Genomic DNA, 24162 nt, shown 5'->3' with positions numbered 1-24162 from the left:
TCCTTTTTATGTCGATGGCCAAAAATATTATACATAAATGCTACACACGCCGTGCTATACGATTTTGTTTCACACATTACTCTTGTTTCAGGAGTGTGTTCCAATGTTATAAAAGACACAAATCAGTTCTTTTGATTGAATGTTGTATGTAATTTTCAAAAATATAGGTATTTCCTATAATATAGTTATTTCACACGCAACGGGGTGTATTTTGAGCTAAACGGAAGCAAAGCAGACGAACTACTTCCTGTCGCAAGAACCACACCACAAGATCGCACTAGTGGCACTCTCCAATGGTTCTGCACAGCGAAACATCGTAGAACACATTTTCTGCCGAGTTGGCATAAAATGTGTCATACCCCATGGAGCAGCGATCACCTGCATCCACCAGAAGTGGAGCGTCTGCTCGAAGACAACATCGTGGAGCATCCGCCCGAAGGTGACATCGTGAAGCATCGGCGCGATAGGCTTTGGGCCGAGCTAGTTAGGACTAGGGAGTTTAAGTCAGTTCAGAATTGTAGCTCACCAGCGATAGACGTGTTAGGCTGGTTGAGGAAAACAAATATATTTGATTTTATAACACTTAGTATGTCCCTAGCATAACTATATGTTTCTGTTAGTGTCTGGTTGTGTTATCCTTTCACAAGCTTATCCCAAATTGCACACCAATAACATTAAACAACACCAAACTACAGTGCGTGCCATAACTGAATGAACTGTATTAAGCGATTCGTGTAATAATCTCTGTGATAACATTCTTGTTAAGGCTGATCCTTTGATACTTTTGGCTTAGTTTTCATCCATACAAAGACAATCACTTTGGCTATGAGAAACGCAAGGTCAACTGAGTTTGAATGAGTAAGTATTTATCTATAAAAACCTAATTGGTTTTAGCGTCCGAAAATGTGCCTGCGGTAGATAAGCCTTCTTTTAACAAATAACCATGATCTCCGGGTCATTCCGGCTTATACAGGCTTTCGCGACGTATTAAGCACCACGCAGCCGGATAAGTAAAGTCCTTTCTTAGGGCGACGGTCCATACGAGGGTTGAACCCACGACGGGCATGTTGTTAGCTCATCCGAGTTGACAATAGTACGCCGTGGGACCCGATGTAACAAAGGAAAAATTAAAACCACAGGGCTGGAAGTTACCATGAAAGTGTCAGATTCGGGTAATATTTTTGGGCCCGAATAAAAAAGGGAGAAATATCAGTACCCGGAAAGGGGTCAGGATCAGTTCCAGGGCCAGTGAAAGTTCATGACTAATTCTAGCACCTGTATAGGATTGGAATCAGTTGTAGCCACGGTATGGGTTCGGGATCATCGCCTATTTTTATGGCGATGCCGAAACTGATTCCGTTTGGAAAGCGATTCTAATTTAGGCGCCAATTCCGATTCGAGAGCCGATTTTGATTCCGGAATCGGTTCCGATTCTGGAGTCGATTCCGGAGCCGATTCCGAATACTGATTCCGGACCTACTATCCGGAATCGATTCCAGAATACTGCGGAGCTAGCCAGAATCAATTCCGACAAAACTTCATTTTTACTATCACTAGTGTACTGAATGAATTGCAAAAAATACGTCATTGCTTAAAACATATTTGTTTATTTTATTTTATTTATTTATTTTTTTTTTTTTCAAAAAATAATACTCCTCTATTTAGAATATTTTGTCTATAAGTTTTATTTAATTACATTTACGCTCAACAGGCAGACGGTCATAATCGTACAATACAATTACATATTAGTTTAAAAGACTTCCAGCACGCCACACGACTTGTCCCTCATCACGAACGTGTATGTGTTTTTAGTTTGATTTCTTTTACAATACAAAACTGTTATTCTGAAAGTCGAGAAATGCTAAGAAGAATGAAATCAGTGGAAAAGAGTAATTATAGGTAGCAACAACAAAAAAACACATTAGACAATAACCGACGCTCTCCGCTATGAACAGAGGTAATACATAAAGTATGTTGCACATGCAGTTTACTATGAACAATGATTTTGTTTCGTTCCACTTGACGTACTATTGCTTTGATGATTCGGTGCCTCGACTATGACGTCTGTTCGGTCAAACCGAGCGTATTAGCCCCAAATAAGATTACTTCCAGCAGTGCCGAGAGCGTACATTGTTGGAACAGTTAGATAGATGGATATATATGTAATATTTTTTACAATTATTGGTTCGCATCCAACGAACTCATCCCGAAGGATGTCACCGGTGGACATCCCAGCTAACTTTAACCCTAAACTAGCGGCTCAGCTTACCCGCTACGTGTTGCTCGCGGCTTGACAAACCCAACGTAAAAGAGGGAAACCCGGCCCCGGCGGCGCTTACTCTTTGGACGTCTTCTTGTCCTTCTTCTTGCGCTTGCGCTGCTTCTCGTCCGCCTGCGTGTCCTGCTTCTTGGCGATGCACACGCGACAGTACCAGTCCTCGTTGTCGTCCGGCGGCACCTGGATGCCGACGCACACCCAGTGGTACCAGGCGTCGCACCCGTCGCACCCGATCATCGGCGTGCCGTCGTCGACCCGGCCGCACGCCGGACAGATCCACACCGTGTTGCCGTCCACGTCCGTCATGTGCACCGGCGTCGTGTTGTACGTATCGGCCGCCGCATGATGATGATGGTGGTGCACCGATTTCGAGCTCTTCGACTCCTTGGCCGCCTTCTTGGACGAGGGTTCGCCGCCGCCGCCGGTAGCACCACCGAACGCTTTCGCCGGCGTGTCCACCGGCAGCCCGTCCGGTGCCGTGCGGACCGTCTTCGTGCCGCGACCGCCGGAACCACCCGCGACGCTCTCCTCCGCGCCGTAGCTGCCGAGCGTGGCCGCCGCTGTCACCACCGTCGACGACGTAGCGGCACCACCCGCCGCGCCGCCCGCAAAGTTCACCTTCGCCGGCTGCTTGAGCGCACCGAACGTGTCGTCCGGGTCGGCCGCCGGCTGCAGCAGCTTCGCGTCCCCACCACCGGGCGAACTGTGCGGCGGTGCGCCCTTGCCGGCCCCGTCATCCTTCTTGCCCTTGCCGCTCGGTGTCGTGCTGCCCTTCAGCTTCGGCGGGCGCGTGACGAGCGCCGATATGCGGGCCAGCTCCGGCGACCCATCCCTGCGCTGCTGCTCGGGCGTTTCCGATCGCGGCGACTGGGTCGCGTTCGAGCCGCCGAGCTTCAGCATCAGCTTCAGGCCCGGCTCGCCCGCCTGCTGCGACGGTCCCGCACCACCGCCCGCACCGCGCGACTCCTTCTCCTTGCGCTTCTCCTTCTTCAGCTTCTCCTTGCGCTTTTCCTTCTTCTCCTTGCGCTCCTTGCGCAGCTGCTCCATCAGGGCCTCCTCCGCGCCGATCATGCCCATCGTCATCACGCCCGGCGCGGTGGCCGTGCCCGCCGCCAGCTCCTTCAGCTGCTCCCGGTCCCGGTCCTTGCTCTTGCTCTTGTCCTTCTTGTCCTTCTTCTTCTTGAGCTTGCCGTCCTTCTGCTTGCGGTCCTTCTTGTGCTCCTTCTGCTTGCGCTTGCCGTCCTTGCTCTTGCCGCCGGTCGTCGCCGTCGACTGGCTGCCGTCCGAGTCGTCGATGTCGATCACCAGCAGGTTGGAGCGCTGGGGCGGGCTCGCCCCCGGCAGGAAGCTGGCAGCGGGCAGTATCACCACCTGGTCCTCCTTGTACGCCGATTCGCGCACGAGCGGCGCGTCCGTGCGGCCCGCGTCCTTCACGCTCGTCGAAACGCTGCTGCTGAACAGCGAATGGCTGCTCACGCTGCTGGCGGCGGACGTTGCGGCGCCCGAAATCGTGAGCGTCGTGTCCTTCTTGCTCGAGACGGTCGACTGCGCCGTGGTGACCGTTTCCTTGGGCCCACCCGTACCGGCCTTCACGGACAGGTTGAGCAGCTCGCTCGACCCAGTGCCGTCGCCCAGCCCCATACCCTCCGCTGCGCTCTGGAACAGCGAGGGCGGCACGAGCGGCGCCACGTTGCAGGTGGACTTTTGCAGATCGAGCGGCGTCTGGGCCAGCTTCGTCTCCGGATCGAGCGGCTCGTCCAGGAAGTCGCGCTGGCTGCCGGTGAGGCCGCCGCCCATCCCCGGCAGCCGGTTCGCCAGGCCCGGCAGCCGGAGCAGCGGGTTGTTCATCGGGTTCAGGCCGGGCGGCAGCCCGAACGGGTTCGGCGGCATCTGGAAGCCGGGCCGGTGCTGCCCCGGGTAGTTCGGGGGCAGCCGGGGAAACAGCGGATTGTCCGGTATCAGGCCCGGCCCGGACGGCAGCGGAAACATGCCGAACGGCATGCGGGGCAGGCTCGCGACCTGGTTCAGGTACTTGCTGTACGCGCTCGCCGCATCCGGTGCGAACGGGTTGAGGGCGCCCGGGTAGAGCGCGAACGGGTTCTTGCTGCCGGGCAGGTCGGTCGGACCGGCGGCGGCGCCGCCGGCGTTGGGCAGCTTTTTCACACCCTCCGCCTGCTCCAGCTTGGCCCGCTTGGCGTCCGCGTTTTTGTTGGGCTTCTGCTTCGGGCGTTTCGGCTTCTTGCCCGGCTCGGCCACAGGCCCGAGCCCCTTGTTTGGCACCATAAACTCGCTGAGCGTTTTGGACGACAGCTCGGAGAACAGATTGCCGGTAGTGGTGGAGGTGGTGGAGGCGGCGGCAGCAGCTCCCTTCTTCGGCGTCGCCAGCCGGGGCGACTCGCTCATCCAGGACGGTGTGGACGAGGAGGACGAGTGCTGCAGCTTGATGTCGGGCGTTTTGGGCACACCGGTGGGCGAAAACTGCAGCCCGTGCGGGTCCGCGTCCACGTGCCGGAAGTCGACGCCGCCGCCCTCGAACGCGTGACCGGAGAAGGACGGTTGCTTGGGCCCGCCCGGTGGGTAGCCCATCATGTTCGCGCCCAGCAGCTGGTAGTCGCCGGCAGCGGCCGCCTGCTTGCGCTGCTTCTTGCTGGTCGGTGGCGTGGTGAAGGGTGTCGACGGCGTCACAGCGGCCCCGCCGGGCGACAGCATCGAGGCCACGTGTGGCGGTGTCTTGTCGTCGTCAATTACGATCACGTCCCGGTCGCTCGCCGTGTCCGACGCCTTCAGCGCCTTCGGCTCGAACGGTGGCTGCCGGTGCTGCTTGCCCGTTTCCTGCTGCTGCTGCGACATTATGGCGGGCGAGGCAGTGATCTCCAGGCTCGGGTGCATCTTCTGGAGCAGGTTTAGCTGAGCCGCCTGATCGGCCGCCATCTGGCTGTGGGGTGGTGGGGCCGGCGCCGTCGGCTCCTCCTGCTTGAACGGCCCCATCGGGTGCGGCGGCTTCTTCAGCGGCAGCGAGAGGGCGGCCGTGTTGGGCGCGTTCGGCACACGGCTGAACGCCAGGTCCGGATGGGACCCGCCGCCCGTGCCGACGAGCGGCAGCGGGCCGAGCCCGAGCGGCCCGATGAGCGGCGGCGGCAGCGACCCGGCCTCGTGCTGCTGGCCCCGCTGCTGGTTGGCCGCCTTCTTCTTCGACACCTTCTTCGGCTTGGTGACCGGCAGCGGTGCTGCCGTCATCGCCGCCGGCAGCAAGTTCGGCGGCATCGGGGGTGGTGCGATGGGACCACCGAACAGTCCGCCCGCCGGGTGCTGCTCCATCGCAAGCGGACCGGGCGGCAGCTTCGGGACGGCCGATTTGCGCTTCTTCGGCGGCTTGTCCTTGCCCGCCCCCTTTACCTTGGCCGGTTTGGGCGGTTTGCCGGGCGGGAAGGGTGCGCTCGTGCCGGGCAGGCCCATCCCACCACTGCCCGCTTGTTCGTTCTGCTCCGACTTGACGGCGGCCGCACCCATCGCTCCCTCCTTGACGAACGGATTAAACACCAGGTTTTCCCTCGCCGGCGCATACTGGCCCGCCGCCAGCTCTCCCGGCGCCGCTGGGGGAAACACTTTCTCCTCCTTTACTGCTGCTGCTGCTGGGCCCTCGAACGGATTGCCACCGGCCGGCAGCTCGCCGGCTGGCGGTGGTGGCGGCTTCATCAGTGCGCCCTTCTCCCCGCCGGCGTGCTTGTCCGGCTTGCGGGACGCACCGGCCTGGCCCTTGTCCGCCTTTTTCTTCTCCTTGTCGACCGGTTTCTTCTTCACCTTTTTCGGCGTCTTCTCGCCCGCCTGCTTCACTGGCGGCGGTGGGGGCGGGGGCGGTAGGGCCGGATCGTGCGGAGCAGCCGCTGCTCCGACCGTGCCGCCGGCGGGCGTACCGTTGCCCGCTGCCAACGCTCCACCCTCGCCCGGCTTCGGGAAGTAGCTTGTGCCGGCGGCCGACGCGAGCAGTGCCGCCGACGACACCGGCGCCAACGTGGACAGTGTCGAAGAGCCGGCCGCCGCAGACGAACCGGCTGCCACGGGCGGAAGGTGCGATGCGGCGGGCAGCGGTGCGATGGGGGCGGGCGGCGCCGGCATCGGACGCTCCTCCGGGATGATGGGAATGCGCGACTCGGGCAGCTTGCCTTCGCGGGCAGGCGAAATGAACCCGGACGTGGTCATGATCACGCTGCTGATTTCGCGCGTCGGCCGGCCCTCCTCTGCCACGATCGGTGGCTTTCCCCCGGGCGTCCCTGTGGGTGGTTCTTCGGTGGGCGTGAGCTTTTCCTTCGGCACCACACTTCCTTCCGCCGGTTTATCATCCGCGGCGGGCGCGGGTTCCTCCGTTGTGTCTCCCAGGGTCGTTGTTGTTGTTGTTGTTGTAGCTGTCGGTGACGTCACTGTCACCTCCAGTTGCTCCTTCACCTCGATCGTTTGCATCGGTATTTCCACCTCCTCGTTGATGACGGCGTGCGGCACGATCGCACCATCGTCCAGCAGTTCCCCGCCCGTGCCACCACCGTCGGTCAGGGCGCGCCCCTCTCCCATGGAGGCGGCGGCCACGGATGCAATCGCGAGCGCCGTACTGTTGAGCAAACTTTTCGCATCCACCAGCCCGCCGGCCGGAACCACCGCCAGCCTGTCCTCTTCGCTGCTGCCGCCAGCCGCCGCCCCGCCGGACGCACCCTCCTCCTCGCTTTCGAACAGCAGCGGCGGCATGTACTCCGGGATGTGGACCGGGCGCGTCAGCACCTCCCGGCTGCCCGGCTTCAGGAAGTTCAGGCTGGACTCCTTCGGCAGCGGAAAGCGGGGCACCTCGAGCGGCAGCGGGATCGGATCGACGAACTGGATGTACTCCATCAGCTCGTCCAGGTTGATGCCGATCTCCTTGTACGCGAGCGCCAGATCGTCCAGGTTCGCCTCGGTCCGGTTGTACAGCTCGCAGTACCGGTGCATGATGCGCGAGATTTCGCGCAGAAAGTGCTGCGTGACGTCCACCAGCAAATCCATCGTGGACGTGTGGGTCGAGTGCCAGCCGATCGTCTGGCAGATCTGGGCCACCGCCACCTTCAGCACATGCTGGGAGTACTCCTGCGACATTGTTATTGTTGCTGCTGCTGCCGCTGCTGTCGCTCAACTGTTGCCTTTCTACAACGAGAGCGGTGAACGGGGAAAACAAATTAATGCCAGTGCCGGCCCGTATATGTGCTTCCCGTAACCCACTTACGGCTTTCGTTGCAAACACTTGACTCGATTTCCTTCTCCCCTTTTGGCTGCCAAACAGCTTCAACAGCACCGCCGCTTGATACAGCAACGCATTTTCTTGCCCTATGGCTGGCAGCGGTATAGGTATTGGTATCGGTGTTACACAATGCCCTCCCCCGGCACAACGAGCACGCCCAATATAGAGTGCAAACAAATTCTGCCCGCAAAACCACACACACCCGCAAACCGCACACGGCTGGAAAAGTGTTTTTCTTCTGTTCCGGCTGTTTTCACACCCTGCTCCACTGTACGATGCGTGATGATGCCATCGCTGCACGGCTGTCAAACAAGTAGGCGAAAAACTGTGCGTTGTATTAACGCGCGCGCACACACACACACACCCATACACGCACAAGCGTCAGACGGCGGTTAGAATCGGTTCACATTGCGACGTGTAATGTAAATCTTTTTTAATACAGCGCATACAGAAAAAAAAAAAACATTTTAAATCAAGAAAAATAATTCACTACAATTCAAATATTTCTTTGTTGGGTGTTCATGTTTGCTTTTTCGGATTTTTGTAATAACGAAATATCGTCTTGTCGTTTTTGACAATCGCCTACAAAAGACGCTGGCTGCCATATTGGATTTGGCGCATTTGACAGTCGAGCCCCCTTGCGCGAAACCGGTTACACGGAAAGCAAACCTGATTTTTATTGTTTGTTACACCAATTCCAGGAATCTGATTTACTGCTAATTTGGTAGACGCCCATCTTTTAGCCCATATCTTCTTTGAATTTTTAACATAATTTTCACAGCTTTTTTGGGATTAGAATTAGAATTAGAAAGTTTTAAAACTGTTTATCGCATGCCAAATGAATAAAAATACAGGCGGTCCCCGAGATACACGGTTAATGGGGACCGAAAACGGCCACAAAATACCGCGTATCTCGAATTTCCGCGTAAGTCGAATCTCGTGGTTTCCAGCTAAAATATCAGTAATGTTCGTGTAATTTTGCAAGTAGGGGGAGGTTATAGTTACTTTATGAATTATTTGATATGATTTTGACTGAATATAACAGTTTTAAACCATTTGAAATAGTTTTTAACATTCGATCAAAACGGAAATTATTTGGCGATTTAAAATTGATGTGTCAAATCAGTACAATTTGCTCAAAGAACTGTCAAATTTAGAAAACCGCGTATCTCCGAATCCACGTATAAGAGGTACCGTGTATCTCGAGGACTGCCTGTACTTTTCCCAAGCGCCACAGATTAAGCTTAAACGACTGGAATATTGAATATCCATAGAAAAAAAATTAAAGCTTCACAGCTTCATTGGTTTGATCAATAGATGGCGTATTAAAACTGATCATTATATTGCTATCCTTTTCTTGCAATGTGTTTCGACAAGTTTCATCTTATCATGACCTATATAGCCTTCTAACTTTCCGATCAAAAGTCTATATGAATGGTCGTGTGGTAAAGATACATGGGTATCAACACCAACGACCATTACTCAAATCTCACTTGCTTCAGTGCTGGTGGTTTCCATTGGAGTTTAGTATTTAAACAATCGTATCGCCGTTCTAGTTCTAGCGATGCATAACTTCAATGCGAAACCATACAACAGTACAGAAGAAATGAGAAAGCTCTCCTCCAAGCGATGAAGCTCCACTGGTTGGGGTTATCCCACCAACAGAGAGCGCCACCAGCTTTTTTGCTATTTTTAGAATGCATGAGTCGTTTGCCGTCTGCTAAACGAAGTCTTTCTATATTCCGTTTAGGTAGAGAACTTGAGCCGTTTAGAAGCCGTTTAGTGGTCGTTTAGTGGATTTGTGGCACTTGGGTTATAAATCTTCTATTATACTACGGATATTATTCTAGTAATTTAAAGAGCAAATGGACTCACAAGTGGCCACCAAGGTCACGAATGAATTAGAGGCTTAACGGCCATGTTTTGGTCGGTGCTGATGTTTTGTGGATAAAAACGACTTTTGAAATCTGCACCCCTCACGCAAATCTGATTTTATTAGCTGGATCCTCAATTCATGAAGATTGTTTTAATCTCAAAATCACATATGTCTACATGTACAGGCTCATAGCAGTAGTCTGTTATAGCGTGAAGAAATAGGTAGTCTTAATAAAACTATCAGCAAGTACGGACTTTTTTAGATCGGCTCATAGCATCCTGAAGTTTTTCGGAACAGGCTACGACACTTGGAAGTATTGTCTCGTATTGTATCTGAAAGCCTCTAAAGTATGATATGCATAATTAGCAAGGATGTTACAGTAGGAGCTAGTGAAGTGGCCCAGTATGAAGAAATGGACGGCAAGGCCAAGTTCCTGCTAGTGAGTTTCATCTCCGATGAATATTTCGCATGTATTCAAGAGAATTCGAACGAATTGTGAGAAGTTCTTGAACATACATTCGCCAACAAGTCCTCGCAAAAACAGATCTTAAGTGGAAGGAAGTGACATCCTTGAGCGCCCACGTTCAGCAGTTTGAAGACCTAGTTTGGCAGCTTAGAGTATAGAAGAAGAAGTTAGAAGATAGCGATGGTTACTCGGCCTTACGATTACCCCTTCCGGAGTTTTACGATCCTCTTATAACTGCGTTGGAAAACCTACCCAAGAAACGCGTGAATAGATGAAGACCCAGTTGCTAGACGACGAATGCAAGCGCTTTGATGGAATGCAATATTTCGAATACAAGCCTACTGCAATCGCTGGATACAATCGAAAACGTTTAACGGGAAATGTCACTGACGCACACGCCAAGGATGTCTACACCATCAGTATATTCTAAGACCTTGGATGGTAGTAGAAGATCCTGAGAGATATTTATTCATTTTCAGCTAGCATGTCGCGTTGGCCACTGCCATTCTAACTACACCAGTTAATTTGGCCAGCATTTTGAAAACTCATTTTGACCTACAGTTTCATCCTATCATACGCAGCTTACCAATCTATGTAAAGATGTAACATTTTGAGGTACTATTCTGCCATCTTGTCCAATATTTTTTGCATGGTCAATATGTTGTACTGCGGTAATATTCCACGTGGTCCCCGATTGAACTAGTCGAAAGAAGACATGACGTAGTTGAATATGAAGCCTGGAGGAAATAGGATGAAACTGACACACATAGAACAAATTCATTGTCTGACAATATTTTATTCAGACACGTAACCACAAACGAAAACCGACTGAATCCACAAATTGCTTTGTTGCTTTGCGCTTTTGCTACAATTTAACCAATTTTACTGCCTATCCAGAATAGGGGCGAAACATTTTCTTTGAGTTTTACCGAGGTAAGCAGGTAAGTAGATGAAGTAATTATAGATGAAGATTTGTCCTCTTTGATGGACGATGAGGGCAACCTGTAGAGCTAGTAGGTAGATTTGTTCAATGAGAAAAATGTGCAGCATCACAATTCTCGCATCAGTAATGTAATGTCTTATTTGTACAAACTGTGTACTAAGTATTGCATTAACATACGCTTTCTTTTTTCAGCTTAACTATACGTTAAATGTTGCAATTTCTCTTTCTCACTCCAGCAACCGATATGCTTTCTTCCGAGGTCACGATTGACCAAACTATTCCAGTGAGTAAATTGTTTTTTGATGTTGTTTTTTTAATGTTTTATTTTATTTTCATTTAATGAAGAGATCGTTGCGTCATGATGTTTAACGTGTTTATGTTTTGTTAATTCTTTAACGTTCCGGGAATGAGGAGCGAAGGGTACGGAGGGAACACACACAATATTTAACCAAAACATCGGTTTGCCTTGCCAAACTCATAACCTAATGCTCACACTCGTATATGCCCGGGAAACGTATCCCCTTTACACCGAGTTTAAATTACAACACTTTCAAAAACACACACACACAAACCCGCCACACATTCATTCCGCTGGTTTAACGAAATACGATTAGACCACCGAAACGACAAACTGCTGCGTAGCTTCTTCCATTATGTGCCAACGCGCATGGCAGGAAAGAAAAACAAAAACGGCTTTTACAACGTTTAGTAATTGTGAAACGATCTTGTTGGTCGTCGGAGACTGTGTTTAGTAAAATTGTGGTATAATATTATATTGGAATATCAAACGTTTGCAATGCATCACATGCAAGTAACCTTTTTGTTTGTTTGTTTGTTTGTTGTTGCTTTTTCGCTTGTTCACACAACACACTCGGGCAGTGGCACACACGGCAGCGATGTTTTCTCTCCTCTTTAGTACCCCTTAACACAATATCTATGGTATGTTGTAACTACTAAGTTTAGGTGCGTTTGCCGGTGTGTTTGTGTGTGTGTCTTAAACGCAACACTCCGCCAATACAGAAAGCCAGTACACATCGATATATGCATGTTCAATTCTATAGAGAGTAAGTAAGATGCCCCTAAGTAAGGGGCGGTATGATTCGAGAACCAAAAATCAAAGGCTCGTTAGCAGTTATAGTAAGCGGCCAATTTTTAAATTATGTTCTACAAGCTGATACTACAGTGACCTGTACCTACACTGTGCAGTGTATGGGTGTTTGTGAGCAGGGAGGTGGGAGGGAACCTGCTCATATGCAGCAGGCACTGTCACGATCTATTCATATTGGCGTAATGCGCTTTTCGTATGTATCAGCGTGTGTTTAGTGTTTAATCCCCTCGCTTTGCTTTACCACAATACCGCCTCCAATGCTTCCTCTCTCTCTCTATTTCCTTTGCTTTTTTGTTTTGCTAGGACTGCTTGTATTATTTGCTACTCTTTATTTGTCTTTTTAATAACGCGATTAATGTTACGGATATGCATGCCATAGATGCACACGTGGTTAGTGAGAAATATTCTAGCCTGTATACTGGTTAAAAACACAACAAACAACAGAAACAGAAAATATCGTGGCAGATGCTGAGCCTCCATTCGGGCAATCAGGGGCTTGGGGGGCAGGGCAGGATTGGGAAAGGGGAGAAGGGATGATTTGCTGCTAGCAGATGCTAGTTGCACCCGCGCTGTGCCTTACTCGTGCGCCTCCGATTCCTGCTGGACCAGCTTAAATCGGCGCGGCGACTTGATGGACGAGGGCGTCGAGGCGAGCGACTTGAGCTGGCCCATCTGGGCGAGATGCTTCTTGATTAGCCGGGACACCAGTATCTGGGGCCGCTGCTGCCATTCGTTCATCACCTCCTTCGGCGCCATCACCTGGTCGCCCTTCAGCCGGTCCAGCAGCGTGACGCAGACGATCGCCGCCTTGATGCCGGCGTAGTGCGTCAGCGCCGCGAAGATGGTACACTCCATCTCGATGTTAACCACGCCAAAGTCGCGCAGCTTCTCCAGGTAGGCCATTTTGTCCGTTTCGGTAAACTCGCAGAACGCACCGTCTAGCCTGCCCTGGCCTAGTGAGGATGGAAGGGGTAAATGTTAGCAGCCGGTTTTGCGCAGCAGGCACGTGGGGTGTGTTGCTACTGCTCTTACCTTCGTAGAAATCGTAGGTGCACATCGTTTTGCCGCTGATGGTGTCGTACGGATCATCTTGCGTGGCTAGCGATTTCAGTTCGCGTACCAGCCGCTTGTCCAAAATAGCCGGACGATGAACGATTTTGCCAAGAATTGCCTAGAACGAGTGTGTGAGTGTATTGCAAATGGTTACTAAATTGTGTTTAAATTAGCATGATCTCGCGAGACGCTTTAAGACCCCTTTACTAATCTATGAGCAACCTTCAAAAGCTACTTCCATCTGGCTCGAGCAAAAAGGCGTTTCCAATGCTGCAAAATCTTATGAGCATCACGAGATGTTCACCAACAAAAACAAGGAACATATCCGTGGCAGCATGATGCTCATTGCTGATACTCAATAAAAGTGCGTCATGACACGCCGAACACGACATGCGAGTGCTTGAGTCACCCGCGATACTCTGACTTACAAGCTTAATGCCGTCACAAGCATAATCATGACTTTTTCTGGCTGTGAACAGTGCTGCGAAATGTCACCAACAATCATGACTGAAACGAAACTCAAATCAGCTCACATACACAACTAAGATGAACAGAGGTGAGACTCAAACAGTTGATGGATCAATCACATGCTTGGTGACATTTTGTTTAGCACCCAACTCTTGGTCACTCACTTGGTCACGACATTTTCTGTCGATTATAATCACGACATTCTTGGAACTTACTGAGCGTGTGGTCCCAAGCAGCAAAATGAGTATGCTTTCTCGCTCTGTCTGGTTTAATTGTCTGTCGGGTAAAGCAGAGCGAGAAAAGATGCTCGTTTTGTTTCTTGGAACCGCTCGCACGGCACCGCATATCTCCCAAGACTATCGGGATGATCACCGACACAAAATGTCGCGACCAAGAGACTGACCAAGAGCTGGCCACACAAAATGGCACCAATCATGTGATGGTTGCAACAACTGTTTGAGTCTCTCCCCTTATCATCAAAGTAGTGCTCCTGATGCCGACATGATTTTGTTTCAGCCGGAATTTGTTATAGCTAGGTCAGTGACATTTTGCAAAACTGATCACAGGAAAAAAAAAGTCATGACATAGTGACTGACCAAGCGTTGGTTGCAAAAATGTCACGGAGCATGCATTCATCTCACCAATCGTTTTGAGTATCACCTCTGACTATCACAATGGAGTACGTGATGCTGACATGAATTTTGTTTCAGACAGATTTTCTTATGACATTGACAGTGACATTTTGCAGCACTGGGCGTTTCTAATAGTCCTAGAATTGGGTATTGCACTAAATTCAAAAAGTTAATAAAATATAACAACAACTGCTGGGGAAACAACCCCTACACACATACACTTGTTGTACTGAATTCTTGCCCAGTCACCTTACGGCGAAACAAATTGTACAAACAAGGCAACGTTGAGCACACATCGACCGCGATTTGAAAAATTGAAGTATTTCTATTGCGCACTTTAGCATCCGACTGGTTGGCGTAGATAAGAAGGTACAAATGTACGTCTGCTGACGGCACGTTAAGTTGACGAGAAGAAAACAGTTAGAAAATAGAAGCTAAAGCAAATTTGTGGGAAATGGCAAAAAAGTCTACGAGACGGATGGCACGTAACAGGCAGGATGTAATGTAATGGTGCAACTATCGAAAATGAATCAGAGCTTTCTCTACACTTTTAAAACCACGTACACTACTGGGGAAATCCAACTACCTCACCGTCTAAAAGACACGTGCAAGTGTAGTCATCCACATGTAAGGTTTCCATCGTGTTAACATGATTCATGTAACATGAATTGGCTATAAATGAAAGGAGGCTTAGGGACTAACTAATATAAATGAAAAAAATACAATACGAGTTTGATGCACAGTTTGAAACCATTTAAATGGACCTCATCTTCCTACACTTTTGGCAATGTCATATATGAGCGTGTGAGTAACACAATCGCTGCCCCAAACAGTTGCTCATCCCTGCACGCGACAGCATTCAAAGTTCGTCTTCGCGTCATACCTCGAGGGGCAGCAGTAAGATTAGATTTTGTCAGCGATAAGATGTTACACAAAGTTTGCACACCTGAACCGCACAAACAGTACTAATTTTGAAAGAAAAAAAAGCTGACCCATTGCCTGACACCGTTTAGCAGAAATTCCAAAGTCAACCATTACTGCCTCTCGAGCAACTTGTGCCTACTGCATTAGCAAACCGCGCTTACCAGTTCGTAGCTGTTCCGGAGCAAACCGTCGTACGCGTCCTCCGTGATGACGACGGTGCCGCCCTCGACACCGATACCGCCGCACGTACCGATCCGCATGAAGATCGGATCCTTCACCTTGGCGTGGTACATCAGCTTGATCAGCTCGTGCAGCAGAATGCCGACGGACGGTACGCCCATACCATGGCTGATGGAGAGTACTGGACCAACCTAAAAAAAAAGGAATGGAAAATAAGGAAATGCTGGTGTACTTAACGCTAACGGCAACACAGCAAAACGCCAACGAGCATACCTTGTACATTGAGTAGCGATAGGAAAATGCACTGATATCCTGCAGCTGGGTGCCGGCGGGCAGCTTGTAGCCTATCTCGTCCATTATAAAGTGCGCGAACGTTTCCATGCGCTTCGGCGTGCCGCCCATGCAGACGAACTGGAAATCAAACCAAAAGGGACATTTCGGTGTGTTTGAGAAAACATGCTCTGGAGGTGTATCGGGGGGTTTGTATCGCTTGGGCGACGACCCTGGTACCTTCACGTCGCCGAACATTTCGTGCAGATCGTGGCTGCCGCTACCGAGCGCCAGATGGTACAGGATGTCTTGGTCCATGAGCTCAATGTTGGGATTGCGCAGCTTGACCGATCCATCGTTGTATCTGTGAAATGTGAAAATGGAGGGAAGCATAATACAAAAAAAATAAATAAAAAAGGTAAAAAAGTTGTTCGTGTATGTCGAAATCAGCAAATTTCTGATATATATCGTCCCACAATTTCTTATTTTCTATTATTTGATCCCTCTTGCTCGCTCTCTCCATGATGCAACTACTGCTGGAGTACCACCGTCGTGGCGTTTGGTAATCAAATTTGTCATGCCGGTGCGGCGGCTTTCTTTATCGATTGATTGATCGGCGTTGTGTGTGGGGGGTTCGCTCTTTCCACGGTTGGTTGATGGACGGGTTGATTGATTGGGCTGGGGGGGGGGGGGGGGGTCTGGCAAGCGGTGGCACATTAATTACCTGGTCAGCTTGGCTGTCTCCGAGCGTTCCTCCTCCTCACTTTGGGCATCGAGCTGCGTCACTTTCAAACTGTTTGTCGTATCACGCTTCTGCTCGCCTTGGTAAGCCATCGCTAGCTGTCTTTCCTTTTCTATTTGTTTTTTTTTGTGCTACCTAACTCTACCCGGCTGGCTGGATGCTGGATCACTATAAAAGCTTAGATTTTAAAAAAGCTGTTTCGAAATTTGAAGCCTGCAACGTTGTTCGCGCACCAAAGCGACCACGGCAGCAGCACGGCAGTAGGGCAAGCAATGATTCTCGATCGATCGATCGATCGACTTTTGCTCAAATCTAGCCGAACTATTATAGAGACACGTTTCTTTTAGGATACGCTACACCGGTTTTTACCGGCCCGCTTCTTCCCACACACACACACACACACACACACACTGTTGTGTCCGTGGCGTCCCTCTCGGCACCGATCAGCCGAGACACACACTGCTTACTCTTCTCCCGCGTATCGCAAACACGCGGCTTTTCTCGCGCACCTGTCTCGCACCGTCTCGTTCTTGCGCAATCTTGCCCTCTCGCTATCTCTCTCTCTCTCTCTCTCTTGCTCCCTCTGCCTTTCTACCTCTACCCTCTACGCATCCACGTTCCAGGTTACGCAGCGTTGTAGACAAAGGTGTGCGCACGTGTATGTGTCTGTGTGTGTGCGTGTTAATCTGTATTCAAATTGCTATGCCAAAAAGGCGCGCTCCTCATGAAGCGTAAGGAAGCTGTTTGGCGTATACGCATGAAACAGTGGCAAGAAGCGGACAAGCGCGAGCGCGCGCGCTCGCGCACACACGTTTTCAGCACACCGCACAGCACTTGCCGACGTGTCTTGGAGCCACCGCACAACTGTGAGGCTGGGCAAAAACAGCAATGATTTGCACAGTGAATCAAGCACCGCGGGTTGCGTTTTTTTAGTGCGCGCACTAAACGCGATTTAGCTGAACAGCTTAGCTCGGGGGAGGACTGTACACTTCGGAATCGGGCGCGTTGTTGTGTTCAGCAATGGCACACAGAACTGCTACTGGTGTTTTGCAAGCGACTGGCCGGCCCTTTTAACAGCAAAAACCGTTTGCCCGCACGGCGCGAGAGTGCGAGAGGGGCGACGGTGCTCTTGGGCAGGCTGCACTAGTGGGTTAATCGATAGTTTTGTTTTGCTTCGTTTTTTTTTATTAGCTTTCTATCACCCAGCACTGCTTAGATGTTTCCCTGTTTGATACGGCGGCATAGCGCGAACGTCTCTCTCTCGCGTGGTTGACACTTGGATGTAAACAAATACAGCGAGCCGGACGCAAGGTCGGACACGAGCGTACTTGGCGGCTCACGCCGACGGCCTGTACGGGTTCACTCATTCTTCTTTAGCTGGGTTATGTGAGCTGTCAGCTATTTTATTGTTTAGATGCACACTTATTAATGATTATATACAGAAGTTTTCCAGCCAGCTGACAAGAGCAACGCTGGAAGTGTTTAGGAATGATTGCAGTCAACCCACTAGGATCCAGTTTTATCGTTCGTTGTTCGAACAATTTGTTACGTACAACATGTTTGCCTTATTCTTTTCGATATATTTTTAACTGGATTATAAGTATTATAATTATTGGAATTTTACGAAATTATTCTCAACCAGATTTTACAAAACTATTTTAACGAAAAAAAAAAAATTCAAACCAAAAAAATGCACAAAAATCGGTCAAATTGAATTGATTCCTTCTGCGTAAAAAAAAAATATTTTGACACGTGTGCTTTTGCTGCTCAAGTTTTTTTTATGATAGAAATGCCTACATTATTCGCTTTTTAACAGCCTGACAAAACGTAAACACAAAAATAAACACCACAAACCCTCCCTTCGCACGCGTTTCTTTCTGTTTCTTTCCCTCATGCAAGCTTCTTTACAACTTATGTTGACGGATGACGCACATGGTGCACACAATTCTGTCCCAAACAATGCTGACAAGTGACCTAGGTGGAAAGTTGGTGTTTTTAAACTTCACGATAATGAAGCTCATCGATCAGTTTGTAGTCCAAATATAAATCTCTCATCATTTTGCACGAAGACATTACAGTTCAATTAAATTACAATAAAAATGATCGTTTACCGTAGCCGTAACTAATAATCATTATAACGGGCCTTTGCTCTTTAAAAGGATTAGCATGAGAGCATTCGGAATTGAATTTTTTACTTAGGATTTGACTGTACTGCTGGCCATGAAGAAGTACTGGATGTGCTGTTTTCAACCTGCCCTATGCCCTCACGATTCATAAAACAAACTCCCAACTGTTTGTCATTGCACAACAATGCCTGCCCATTTTGTTTTGCCCACAACAATAATACGTATATTGATGTATTGATGAAGAATATTTAAACAACGGTCCCGATACTTGGAGCACAAAGCACAAATGCAGCGATAAGTTTACGAGCAGTTTTTTTTTCCAAACGCTCTACTGCTGACTAGGCTGAGGGAAAGCAACCAACCATAGCACAGAATTTAAAAACAAAAACTGTATGAACAGCAGCATTGGAATTTCTAACTGGAAAGTCCCACAAACCGTCAGACAGGCAGTGATTGTGCGACCGATTTATTGCTGCCACGAAGCTTGCAAACACAATCGCTGCTCCAGCAGGGGACGACCGGATCGAGGGGTTGTGTTGGATGGCAGTTCCGTCCTCCCTCCGAGCCCCGTTATCGGGCCCCGCGGGTTTCAAGGGCTTTGCTGTGTCGCTGCTCTGAAGTAGCGTGCCATATTTAGTCACACATGAACGAGGAAATGCAATAAACAACCAAACCCACATTTACATGAATGAACACCACCGAGACAAAGGATCCGATGAATGAATCTGACGCACGCCCCGAGCCAGTCGGGTTATGTAAGCAGCAGCGCGCAGCATCTCACACACCAGCCAGCCAGCCAGTACAGGCACATTCCGTTCGAGTACACGCACTTATATGCACCAGACGGGTATCAAATATTTTGCTGTAAATGAGTGCATATTTGGATGAGCAGGGAAACTTGAACCGAGCAGAACCCCGAAGTGTTGGAGCAAATTTGAGCTCGCTATGCTATGGGAAGTAACAATTTTGTAAAACATAGGAACAATAGTTAGCCTCCAAAAGGTTGACTTTTACTTAAACTAAGGAAAAGTAGTAGCAGGAGCAAACTTTGGAGAAAGAAGTTGAAGAATAAACGTAGCAAAACAAAGTCGCAGGAGCAAACTTTGAAGAATAAAAGTAATGCATACGTTGCAATTGCAATACAACCCAACATAGTGCCTTTTGTGACAAGGACATAAGAATGATTGCTCCAAAACCAGGGTGTTAACAGTTCAGACGGCTGGAACGGTACGATACATGGGCTTTGGAATTCTTTCCCAGTCCAGGCCTATGCCTAATGGTGAGAGAGCCACCCATAACCTATCATTCATCTTGGAGCTTTTCTGAATCTGGAGATGAGCCTCGACTATCCCCGGCTTCTTCACTGTAGGTTTGCAAACTGGTTACAGAATAGGGGTATATACTTACTCGTCTCTTTCCTCGTCTTCAGATACGGAGGAGCGGTAGATCCAGGACATGTTTGGATAGTTTCAGCTAGCGGCGGTTACAGGATACACAGGATAGCGTTTTCGTAGACGAAAGATAAATGCTGCACGAGATGGAGATAGAGACAGAGAGATCAAATCCTGATATTAGAAAATCGTCACCATCAAGCAATGCCAACCAGTTCCCATCCTATATATGTAGTATCCCATCATATATCCTAACATCGTTATGCCTTATCCTCAGTTGTACTATTCAGTTTTTTGTTGTTGTTGCTATTATTGCTATTCCTCTGAGATGGGGTCTCCTGATCGATATATTCAAATGGAATGCAAATTCCAAACGGACTTCTAGTACCGTTTTGCCTACACACACACACACACACACATACTCTCTGTCCCTTTACGAAATATCTGTTGCGCTAGAAAGCAGTACGGAATGCCTAGCCCGCTCCTACACCGTCCATCCAGACCAAACAGTCGTGACGTGCATTCCGGGTGCATTTGTGTACTCCCCACCTTCCAATTAATTCTCTCCAGCGAACCACACACGGAGAGGTGTGAAAAATTTTGCAGCAAACTTAGCCGTTTACTAAAAACCACCCTTCCTTCCAAACACACACACACACACACGCGCGGTGTGATCCTTTTTGCGGTGGTATGCGTTCACGCATAAAAGAAGGGAGAGTACACGCTGTAGTTATTGATTTTTACAGAACACGCGGTGTACTTTTCTCGCCACCAGGGCAACACACTTGTGCCTGTAATTCGTTACACGCCCGCCATTTGAAACCATTTTTTTTTTTTCGTGCCTTGAACCATCAGCACTCCTGCTCGGTGCTGCTCTGCGTCACGTGTTGCTTGTATCCGCAGTATGTCCTCCGCTTTTGCTTTGAAAATTCAAACCACTCTAATCGTGTCACAGCGCTACATGGTTCATCATGTGTGTGTGTGTGTGTGTGTGTGTGTGTGTGTCGATAGTTTGGGAGTAGGACGCTAAGAATTACCGTAGTAGCACGATCAGAGACAGCGAATTGTCGTCAGTAGTTTTGGGGGGCTCTAACCTGACTCTGGGAAACTGGTGGCTTAAACGAGGCTTTTAACAACAACAAAAAGAAAAGTATGCACACCACACAGCGATGAAATAACTTGGGGAAGTAGTTTTTAGGGAAACACACGCACAACAATTGCTTTAATAATTCGAGACGTACATGACGGCGGACCCGGGGCGCGAAGAGCTAGACCAACCTACTCTAAGTAACGAAAGTACCAAGACTGAAGGAAACCGATGAATGACCGCCGGAATATGAGCGGCAGCAGCAGCACACCAAAGGACCAAACACTCTCACACACACACACGCGCGTTACTTTGGGGCCGAAGCTGGCAGCAACCGAGCCTTCGGTCGGTCGCTCTCACGTTGCTGGGCTGCCCGTGGTGCTCCAATATCAGGTTCGTATGAGCAGTGTTTCTTTACCTTTTTTTTACTGCCGTTCTTTTTTTCTTTTTTGTAAAGACACAAAAAATGTAATTGCATTCGGGATCGACACGTACAATTAGATTAGAGCTTCGTGGCAAAGCCGTTTGTAATTCATCTTAGACTTGTTTCTTAGTGTGTGTGAGTGTGTGTGCGTTTTTTTTTGTTTCATCCCCCATATATTGGTCACTAAGCCCCCGTGCAAAGCAATCTACGCCAAGTGGACAGCAAAGACCTTTCCCTCCCTGTGAGACAGAGCACACTATTCACGCTTGCATTGGAATTTAAAATAAGCCGAAAAACGGTAAGAACTGTTTCCCTTCCAACAGGGTTGGCAAACAAAACACACACACAGACACACATTACACTAGACTTACGTAGAGGAAGGGACGACGAACAAAGAGTAACGCCGCTGAAGTTACTGAGCGTAGATGGACAGAACCGAACCGGGCCCGACGAGCGCTGCCAAAACTATTTACTCCAAATATGCTTTAGCATAGTCATTATGCTACGAAATTTTTCAACCTCAAAGTTTATGAGCAGGACGGTGATCGAGAGAGAGAGAGAGAGAGTGAGAGGAAGGATGGGAGCGCCCGCCATTCGTGACAAAAATGTAGTGCGCCGACTCGGGCCCTCGGTTTCGTGGCCTTCCACCACACGCACATTACCACCGGGGGTCATGTGGTTTGTTTTTCTTCGGGCGACGATAGGAAAATTATCGCGAGATGAAATATTTACAGACAACTGATAACCCTGCCGAGGGATTGGTGTCGTACGTTATTCTTGAAAGAAAAAAAAAAAAACAAAAGAAAAGAAATACACAGTCACACACGCGCAATTGTTAGAATTATCGTCTCGTATGCTAGTAGCGATAGAAAGAATACAGAAGAGCCGAACAAAACTGTGAAACAATACAAACTTACCTCCACGAAGCGCACACACTCGCCCCACATTGGCCATCATTGGCGGTTCGGGCAAAATCCGTTGGAGGCAGGATTAGGGCGCCGCAGCGCATTGAAAGTTCACCACAGTTCATCCACGTCAGTGGGGCTTGACATCGATGGCTGGAAGAAGTGGACCTACAAATTATATTTGACAAAAAAAAAAAAACAAAAAAAATCCTAAATATTACGGCACGAGGAACAAACAAAGCCGCCAATCGTTAGCTAAAAAAATCGTCTCCCCACGATTCCAACTTGGGAGAGATTACAAATTCCAGCTACGATCATACGATGGAGCACTACGGGTGACCGCCGGAAGAAGGGTGCACTAAATTAGCAGCGCACTGTACACACCACCATCAGAGCACGCGTGCGCGCACCTCCGACCGTTGACGTACATCAAACGGTGTCGTCCTGCTGCTGATCATTAGCGGCCATATTTACAAACTAAGCCTTATCGCGATAGTATAGCCGCGCGAAGGGTCACTGTCGCAGTCATGTTCAAAGCGCGCAGCGCCAAACACAAAATATTTAGCAAATCAAAACGAAACCAATGAAAGCAAGGCACACAGTGCAGCTGGCCCCGGTCCCACTGGTGACCTTGCAAGTGAATTTAAATATATACAAAAAAAAAAAACGTGGCACACAGTGATTAGATTAGGAAGGACACTATTTCACTTTTACCTTTTTCTCACCTTGAGGAAGTGTTTCACCACACTAAACCACCACCACAGTTTCGCCACAGCTAAACGGTAAGATACCGGCTTTTCCAAGTCAGTTTCGCATGAAAACGTTACAAGATGTTAATTCGCATGAATCTGATACAGTGGAGCGCCTAATAACGAGATTAATCCGTTCCAATGATTCACGCGTTGTGAGAGAGGTTCTTTTCCATACAATTTGTATGAAAAGCGAAATAATAGGTTCCAGGTCAAACAAAATTGTAGAAATATGAGTTTCATATGCATCACAACATGTTACAATGCATGCTATGAGGGGTTGCACTGTATTTCATTTCCATCATCAAAACTTTTGATTTCTTCAGCATGATTTTCAACACGTCTCAAGCTGGATTGAGTTTGACAATTCTTTGTAATGTGTGGAAAATCATGTATAACAACTGAAATATGAAACAAATACACCATTTGACAGCTGTTGAAAAACATCTTGAAGAGGGTGAATAATTGTGTGCACATTCGAAAGTGAATTGGAAAACCCGGCAATACAATTAAAAATTAACACACTAAAATTAAAAGTAATTTCCATCGTGTCCTACTTTACCTGTGTTCTAGTGTAACAACGCAGCGAGAGAAACAGGTTAACGCACACCTGAGAGTGATTTGTTACTTCTTTTTTATCGATAGGGAATTTTCAAACAGATAGATAGATATATGCGCTAGCATAGTGATAACAACCTGCTCGAAACCTGAACCCACCGAAAGCGGAAAGATTAATTTTGAATTTGGAATTAGGAATTCTTGGAAGATACGTTGTGACGTAGCAAAGTGGCATCGTTAATTCAGAGCTTGGGCTTCTTATTATTCTTCTTCTGTGGTCATGCCAGCCTATGTAGGCTTTCGAGACTTCTTGGTATATACAGCACAGCCAGATAGTTTGTTTTGCTACGGGGAGACGGTCCATGCAAAGCATGAACCCACGACGGGCATGTTGTTAGGTCGTGCGAGTTAACCACTGTTCCACTGTATGGGATCGAGCAAATTTAATATAAAAAAAAAACTACATCTTAAGCAATATGGCCTTTTTGGACCCTTCCTCCTGAATAAAAAAAAATCATACATCTCTAAAGATTCATGGATCCCCGGAGATGCATGAATCTTAATGGATACCTAAGAGTTTGATGCTTGGAGATTCAAGAATCTTCAGACATTCACGAATATACAGAGAATCGTGAATCTTTAAATATTTACGAATCTTCAGCGATTCAGCGAATTCGAATCAGATTTGATTCGAGATTCGAATCACTCATCCCTGAAGATTC

The 24162-nt window shown here is 48.7% G+C and overlaps 2 protein-coding genes across 17 annotated transcripts; both read right to left on the bottom strand.

Annotated features, from left to right (window-relative positions):
- Positions 1-1660: 1660 nt before the first annotated feature.
- Positions 1661-7882, bottom strand: LOC5666735 (nascent polypeptide-associated complex subunit alpha, muscle-specific form). The gene is made up of 2 exons (XM_001687711.3): positions 7524-7882; positions 1661-7444 (listed from the first exon to the last, which is right to left on the bottom strand). The coding sequence occupies exon 2, from the start codon at positions 7394-7396 to the stop codon at positions 2336-2338; it is 5061 nt and encodes a 1686-aa protein (XP_001687763.3). The 5' UTR covers positions 7397-7444; positions 7524-7882; the 3' UTR covers positions 1661-2335.
- Positions 7883-11118: 3236 nt separating this feature from the next.
- Positions 11119-22296, bottom strand: LOC1272077 (uridine phosphorylase 1). 16 transcript variants are annotated; one of them, XM_061663789.1, is made up of 8 exons: positions 22146-22296; positions 21600-22004; positions 19734-19854; positions 15699-15822; positions 15462-15599; positions 15170-15379; positions 12964-13102; positions 11119-12884 (listed from the first exon to the last, which is right to left on the bottom strand). In XM_061663789.1, exons 3-8 carry the CDS (start codon positions 19781-19783, stop codon positions 12508-12510), a joined length of 1038 nt encoding a protein of 345 aa, XP_061519773.1. In that variant the 5' UTR covers positions 19784-19854; positions 21600-22004; positions 22146-22296; the 3' UTR covers positions 11119-12507. The 16 variants fall into 16 exon arrangements, with proteins under 16 accessions (XP_061519773.1, XP_061519795.1, XP_061519790.1 ...); XM_061663811.1 differs by lacking the exon at positions 21600-22004; XM_061663806.1 differs by lacking the exons at positions 21600-22004; positions 22146-22296 and adding an exon at positions 21223-21354.
- Between the last annotated feature and the right edge of the window lie 1866 nt (positions 22297-24162).

This window comes from Anopheles gambiae, chromosome X (genome assembly GCF_943734735.2).
Source record: "Anopheles gambiae chromosome X, idAnoGambNW_F1_1, whole genome shotgun sequence".
In the NCBI taxonomy this organism is placed as follows: Eukaryota; Metazoa; Arthropoda; class Insecta; order Diptera; family Culicidae; genus Anopheles; species Anopheles gambiae.
Note: the sequence above shows the minus strand (reverse complement) of the source record. Positions and strands in the feature narration are given on the sequence as shown.

What these genes read in the sequence shown, in the direction of transcription:
- LOC5666735 (XM_001687711.3), bottom strand. Translation starts at nt 7,396, where the DNA reads ATGTCGCAGGAGTACTCCCAGCATGTGCTGAAGGTGGCGGTGGCCCAG.
- LOC1272077 (XM_061663767.1), bottom strand. Translation starts at nt 16,292, where the DNA reads ATGGCTTACCAAGGCGAGCAGAAGCGTGATACGACAAACAGTTTGAAA. An exon ending in ATCGCTACTCAATGTACAAG is followed by an intron (nt 15,380 to 15,461) that starts GTATGCTCGTTG and finishes CTTTTTTTTTAG; the next exon opens with GTTGGTCCAGTACTCTCCAT. An exon ending in CACCTACGATTTCTACGAAG is followed by an intron (nt 12,885 to 12,963) that starts GTAAGAGCAGTA and finishes CATCCTCACTAG; the next exon opens with GCCAGGGCAGGCTAGACGGT.